The 7665-nt window shown below is 39.5% G+C and overlaps 1 protein-coding gene across 1 annotated transcript; it reads right to left on the reverse strand.

The window, feature by feature from the left end:
- Positions 1-1206: 1206 nt before the first annotated feature.
- Positions 1207-6166, reverse strand: LOC105917296 (keratin, type I cytoskeletal 50 kDa). The gene is made up of 8 exons (XM_036137254.1): positions 5747-6166; positions 5512-5594; positions 5196-5352; positions 4437-4598; positions 4224-4349; positions 1548-1768; positions 1430-1440; positions 1207-1335 (listed from the first exon to the last, which is right to left on the reverse strand). The coding sequence occupies exons 1-8, from the start codon at positions 6098-6100 to the stop codon at positions 1256-1258; spliced, it is 1194 nt and encodes a 397-aa protein (XP_035993147.1). The 5' UTR covers positions 6101-6166; the 3' UTR covers positions 1207-1255.
- Between the last annotated feature and the right edge of the window lie 1499 nt (positions 6167-7665).

Raw genomic sequence — 7665 nt, forward strand, 5'->3', positions numbered from 1 at the left:
AAGATCTTCCGTGATCATCTTCCTCAAAAATGACCAGCTTGTTCCATCAATAGATTTTTTTCTTCCCTTATGGAATAGGCTAATTCCAAGATTACAATGCCAGGATTATCTGTCACGATTCACGTTTCTGTTTAGGTTCTGTCATAGTTTGGGTGTTGTTTTGGTTCTGCCCAATCAGTTTGTTTGTCACTCTCCTACTACCAGTCCATAACCAGTCACCGTTCACCTGTTCATGACACTATTTATACCCGTCTTAGTCTGCTCCAATCTCCCAGATCATTATGAGCCTTTTGGTGAGTCATATCCAGCATTCTTTGTTTCTGATAGCCCTGTTGATACCGACCCGATTTGCCTGCAGATGTCTGAGCCAGCCTGACCCCTGTATACCTGTGCTTCCTGCCCGATTCTGACTGCTAACTTGTGTGCCTGACCTAGCCTGTTCCTGGACCATCTGAGCTTGTCCGATCCCTGTCTGTTTTACCTTGCCTGTTTGTGTACCTAACCTGACCTGCTAACTGACCACCGTATCTGCCTGACCTCGTCTAGCCTGTAAGCCTGCCCGTGTATCAAACTTGGATCTGAGTCCCGACTCTGTGCTTGGATTCTGTTCTGGACTATCTTGCATTTTTGATTACCCGGTTTTGACTTAGGACTGTTTACTGACCACGAGCTCTGTCTTGCCCTGCTCTTATCACTGCCAGTCAGTCATCCCGGTTCCAACACCCACAACCTATTCTTTAATAAACCATCTTTAATCTTAAACACCATTGTTTGGTTCGAATTCTGGGTACATTCGTTCCGTTGATGACATTATCAGGCTTTATCAAACTGTGAAAGATTGATTTAGGGAGCATAAAACATCATTTTCACACATGGATTAGCCAACAGAGAGTCCAGGCCTTAGCCTGGAAGCTGACTGACGTTCATCCTGAATGTGACTATAAAGAATACTGGTTCACCAGACACAGATTTGCTGTGGTAGAGTAGTCATTGCAACAGCAAACAGCCTTAAATCTGATGCAGCCCGACTTTCTCTCAGTTCTTTCTGAAAACGTTTTGACACCTATTCAGAAGTCTTTGTGAAAAGTCTGTGTCAAAAGTAAGCTTTGTTGTAATTTTTGTAAAGACGGAAAGGTAAATAAGAATAAGTAAAACTAGTTATATGATGTTGGTTTTTCTGTTTAACAAATGCACATGAAACATTGATTCAACTGCAGGATCTTTATTGAATATTTTGGTTTCTTTCAAGATCTTTTTACTTAGTAACACTCTTGGAGGACTCAACCTTTTTTCCATCCACATACGTCTCCTGCACTGTGATGGTCTTTGTAATCACTGAAAAACGTGAAGAAATAAGTTTTTTTCATTATTTTATATTTCACAAAACTACGATGCTCTAATAGTACTGAAATGGAGAAATGTTTCTTACCTTGTTTTGTGCTGCCATTGGAAAATAATAAAAAGAAAACAGTTCACATTTAGTTAGATTCTTGTTTTACTTATAATGCACTAATTATCTGTTTACATTTGTCTTCACCAGTTCTCACCTTTCATCCTCCCCTTCAAGCAGCCTCCTGTACTCTGCAATCTCTGCCTCCAGACGGGTCTTGAGGTCGAGCAGCGAGTCGTACTTGAGTTTCATTTCATTCATATTAACGTTGAGACTTGACAGCTCAGCTTCCAGATTTAAGACAAAGGCCTGGAGCTCTGATAGTTTTATAACAAAGCGTTGCTGAGTCTCCTGCAGAGTTGCTTCCAGAGAAGATTTCTGTTGTTGAGGGTGGAAAATAAATAGATAAGTAAAATGGTGTGTTAGTGTATGTGATATAATCTTATCAACTGCTCGTAAAGGTACTCACTGCAACTAACAATAAACGGCAACACACCCTAATGGCAATTTATATCATCAGCTTACTTAATCCAAAAAAAGTGTGCAAGTTTTAAATATTATGTAAATATATTTCTAGACTGGGTTGATGACGCTGCGTGTAATGTTTGTTGAAGTAGCTACAAAAAAACAGCATGAAACAGCATGTAAGATGGAACAAGTGAAATAATGTATATCAATTAGTTCAATTATCTCACCATGTCAGTAAGGTTTCTGTAAAAAAAAAAAAAAAAATATATATATATATATATATATATATATATATATATATATATATATATATGGAGAGAGAGAGACTTACATACTGTAAATTTTATATCAGGAGTGCCCAGCTCTAGCCTTTAAAGTACAACTCACCCAAAATCAACTTTTTTGCAGATAAACTGTACAAGCTAAGCCTAGAGGTGCTACTTCAATGTTACTGTGCAGCGTTTTACGTCTTCATGTGAACTTGTAATATTTCTGTAAGTACTTATTAATATTTGTCTTAAAACCATTTTAGTGCTGCCCTCTTAGGGTTAAACGGTGGCTATTGCAGTTGAGTTTTTCTGTTGGTTCAAAAAGTACATACTTTTCTCATCATAGCCCTTGTGTTCGGGTATAAAATCGTCTCAGTCAGTTGCCCCAATGGTGAGTCAGACTCAGGAGTTGGAATAGCAAAAAAAAAAAAAAATAATAATAATAATAATAAAATAAAATAAAAGGAATAGCGATCATTAGGGCCACTGGGCGATACTGTTTAGAGTTTGTTACTGCTCTGAACTTCAGCCCATTCTATCCTCCACCGCCTCTGCAGCACTGGCTTCGAGCATCATTGTTTCAGCGGCTCAAACTGATAATGCTCAGCCCAGTGGGCTTCACAAAGCCTTCCTCAACCTCCGTTGATGAGGGGGGTGAAAAATCCTCCACCCCCAAAAGACCGATCCGTGGCGAAATTACCGTTATCGCCCTGATCACTATTCATGTTTGAACATGTCACTTTCCCTTGTCCCGACCACAGCTCTGCTTAACCCCCACCCCACGGCTCATCCTCATACTTAGCCATGTTTCTCTTGCAAATGCCTACTTTGGAGGCCTTTTTCAAAATTTCTCTGGGGGTTATGCCTTTATATCGTCTGTATGAGTTACACTTGAAGAGGTACTGTCCTGCATCTGTTGCAACTCCTGATGCGACCCTGCTCCAACACACTTGAATCAAATGGTTGAACCGCCTTCTCAGCAGTTATGAAATCTGCAGAAGCCTGGTAACGAGCCATTCATTTGATGCAGGTGTCTTAAATCACTTTTTAAAACCAATCTATTCTCTTTGGCTTTTGGCACCTACTGATATGTTGATTTTTAGTTTAAATTAAGATTGTTTTAATTGGTACTTTGATAACATGGTTGTTTAAAGTGCTTTATAAATAAAGCTGGTTTGGTGTTGGAATAGGATGCATCTAAAAGTTCAAGGAGGAAATAGCTCTGGTGGACTGGACTTGGACACCACTCCTGTATGTAAATGCATCCATTTGTTGTCTTTGCATCGTGAATATTGTATATTATGAGGCACTGAGACTTAAACACTTTTCTCCCTTATCATTGTCTACCCTACATCCTACATGCTTATTGCCTTAGTCACTTGGATGATCCATCCATCCATCCATTTTCTAACATGTCTATCCCTTGTGGGGTCGTGAGGGGTCGCGGTGCCTATCTCCAGCTGTCAATGGGTGAGGGGGGGGATCACCCTGGACAGGTATCTCAGGGCTACACAGAGACAAACAGGACAAACAACAATTCTCACACACACCTAAGGAGAATTTATAGAGGCCAATTAACCTAACAGTCATGTTTTTGGACTGTGGGAGGAAGCCAGAGTCACTTGGATGATTTCATACAGAAACCATTTTCTTCTTAGCTTTCATCATGTTTGATATGAAAACAAGAAAGTCACAATTTCTCTTCAGTGGACATTTTAAAAATGAGGTGTTAAGAAGTAACGTTTGGGGTTTTCCGAACCCGATGCCTGGGACAATCTTCAATCTGTACTGAAAACAAAAACTTTTGTATGCCAGAATTACGTTAAGGTCTGGTGAAAACCAATTGCTGGAACATAGCTCACAGTATTAAGCAACAGATTGGGACCACCTCACTTCAACTTTCCTTTGGGGGAGTGGTGGCCTAGTGGTTGGGTTTGAATCCCAACCACTCTGTATTTAAACTGTGTTGCTGCTATGTTGGCCAATTTCTTATAAAAGTGTTTTCTTAACCGAATGGCACAAGCTTGGTTGTATAAAAGATATAATATAAATTAATTGATGAAGACTGTTCAGTTTCTGTTGCTGGTTACACGTACCATACTCATTTGGGACTGCAGGTCAATCTGAAGTCTCTGCAGGGTGCTCTTCAGTTCTTTTATTTCAAGGCGGGATGCCTCAAGAGTGGTTGAGTTTACTTCTACATCCTTTGTCACCACGGTACTCTGGACAGAAATACAACATTTACAATTATTACTACTCTAGCCACTTCTCGATCTTTTAGGACTAGGAAATGTAACCTCATGTCTCACCTTGTTCTGAAACCACAGCTCGACTTCCCTGCGGTTCTTTGCAATAAGAGCCTCATAGTGCTCCCTGAGCTCTGCCATGACCTGGGCCAGGTCTACAGGGGCAGGAGCATCCACCTCCACGTTAACCTGGCCACCCACAGAATCTGCCACCATACCCATTTCCTGCAGGGGGGAAAGACCACAGTTATATTGGTGTTATGTGTTGGACAAACAGCAGCAATAGCCTAATGGAGGAAGAGAAGAATGCACGGAAATGGGAGGAGAGATGGGGGGGGGGTGCTTTCTGGGAAAAGCCAAATTCAGAAAGGCAATTCGTTAAAACAGTTATTTAATAATTTTTCCTCTTGTTTCTTTGAATTATTTGACAAGCACAGAATAGTGGGAGAATCAGGGTGAAATAATGTAATCATTCAGTGAATCGCTGCTATTAAGAAGAGAGATAATTAAGAACTAAATTACAACATCACACATGTGATAAAATACTTTTCAAACTGGTTCTGTTGTCTTTCAAAAGACCAGGGGTTTACAACTCCTTTAAAATCCCCATCATGCAACTTCTAGATGCAACACATTGAATCAAAGGGTTAAACCACCTCCTCCATATGTCATACATTTTTGCAGAGGCCAGATAATAAACCATTCTTTTTATTCAGGAGTATTGAAACATGGACACAATGACAACCTGACATATCTGTACATTTTAAAGCACATGAACTTGTCACTATTTCAGGGACTCTTAATTTATTTCTGCAGCATTACCTCTTCATGGTTCTTCTGCAACATGATGCGCTCATCCTTCAGGGACTCGTACGTACTCTCCAGATCCATTCTGCGCAGGTTGAGATCATCCATCATCTTCCTCAGTCCAGCGATGTCAGCATCTGCAGCCTGCCTCATGCTTAGCTCGTTCTCATACCTGAGAAGATTTCACACGGGAGGGCAGAACAGGTCAGAGAGGTTTCAGGATCTCATTACAAGCAGAGGTTTGCCGTTAGGCATTAATTCATACACTAATTCCTGAGTGAATTATTACAAAAGTAGAAGGGAAGCAAAAACACTTGGAGAAAACACTCACTTCATTTTAAAGTCCTCAGCAGCCAGTTTTGAATTGTCAATTTCCAAGTAGAGCTTAGCGTTGACAGTGGAGGCAACTCGGATCTGAGGAGGAAAAACACATCCAACCTTTTTTATATATATAACTTTAATATAGAGTTGTAGATACTTAAAGTCTTTTTCTAATTTAAAGAAAACAATGATCTTAAAAACTTTCACATTTGTAATGGTAAATTTTGGGGTCTTTTCCTTCCTACCTTATCCTGCAGGTCAGCGATGGTGGCAAAGTAGGCAGTGTAATCATGGGTGATCACAGTTTTGTTCGTGTACCACTCTTTGATCTGCTTTTCCAGGCGGTCGTTCTCTTTCTCCATTGAATGGACCTTCTCAAGGTAGGAGGCCAGACGGTCATTCAGATTCTGAAGCGCAAACTTCTCGTTGGCATCAACCTTGAGGTCATGGTAATCAGAGATGTTGTAGCCTCCTGCATTGGATGAGTAGCCAATCTGGGCTGTGGAGATGCGGGTGCCATGACCTCCTGCACCACCGTAGACACTCATGGTCTTCTGGCCGACGGAGTTCGAAGTGTAGGATCTGGAGGTGAAAGACATCTTGGAGAGTCTGGATCTGAACCAGCAAGGATAACTGGAGATGATCTGCAGTACAAGGCATCACCTGGTTTCCCTGGTTATATAGCTTCCACAAGCAGCAAAGTGGGAGGGTCTGGCTTTTTGGATGAAAGGAGGAATGCTGCCCAACACTCTCCTCTGCAAACTTGTCATCACCATGGGTGTGGAGAGAAACAGTTGGGTGGGGGTCATTCTTATCCTTTCAAGTCAAACTTGTGATTCCACATTTTGTTTTGTTTCCCACTGAAAAGGCTGCAAAAATGTAGAGCAACCTCTTGCAATATTGCTTCCCCTGGTCAAGATGTGCAAAACATTTTAAAACAGGTGACTTTTGCAATAGTTTAATTTCAGTCATGATGTTGGAACCTACCTAAATTGTTAATTAATATTCTGTTTGTCGTGTTTTGAATGGACCGTATATTTTTGATCATTGTCCTGCTAAATGACTCTGACGACCATTTTCATATTCCCACCAATGGAGGAGACCAGCATATTTTAAAACAAGTTTAAAACATTTATTTAAAATGTCCAGGTATTTCAAAGAGTTAATGATGTCATTCACTTTAAAGAACATTCCCAGGCCCACAGCAACATAGATCCTACTTAACAGTAGGTATAATGTGTGTGTTTTTTCACTTTCAGAATTTGTTGCTGAAAATGAGTTTCTCAGTCTCCTCGGGGCAAAGAAAGTACCAGGAACAGATATATTAAAGTTTAGCAAACTCCACAGGCTTATGTTTCTGGTATTAGAATGAAAAAGCCTTATAACTCTTACGCCTCCTTAACATGTCAGCGTGTTAATATCATGTATTGATGATCACAGAGTTCATGGCAGCAATATGCTGTTCTTTGCTGCAACTATGAACTGTATCAGCTTTTGAGATTGAAAAGTTCTGTTTTGTGTTTCAGATTAAGTAGTTTTAAACTTTTAAAATTATTGCTCTGACTGTTTAAGTACTCTCTGCTGTGTGTAGATCAACATTCTTTTGTGATAATCTGCTTTTAAATCGTTGAGAATTTTCCGTTGGGTTCTAAATAATATCATAATACGTAGTGGATTTTATCAGAGCTGTATAAGGACAATTCAATGGCCTATTATCTGTTCTGGCTTTTAAACTGTTAATCACAATATTCTTTTACACCAGTTGGAAAGGCATTTAGATAGTTGTGTCAAATTTTAGGTTTATCCGGTTAATTCAACATTTTCAATGTAAATCAATTAGGGTGCACCACAGGGTTCAGTGCTCGTTCCATTGTTACTTACCTGATATATGTTTACACTTAAAATCAAGCAAGAGTTAAAACATACCACAAGATTGGTTTTAATTTTTCTGAACATATTTTACTATCTCTGCTCATTGATTGTGACTAATAAAATTATTTTACAAGTATGTCTTAAAGAAGTCACACAAATGTAAGACTGTAGTCATATGTTTGTGTCTTATATGGGTTTATTTGCATGTTTTTAATTAATTCAATTCAATTTTATTTATATAGCGCCAATTCATGAAACATGTCATCTCAAGGCACTTTACAAAGTCAAATTT

This window comes from Fundulus heteroclitus, chromosome 5 (assembly GCF_011125445.2).
Source record: "Fundulus heteroclitus isolate FHET01 chromosome 5, MU-UCD_Fhet_4.1, whole genome shotgun sequence".
Classification (NCBI taxonomy): domain Eukaryota; kingdom Metazoa; phylum Chordata; class Actinopteri; order Cyprinodontiformes; family Fundulidae; genus Fundulus; species Fundulus heteroclitus.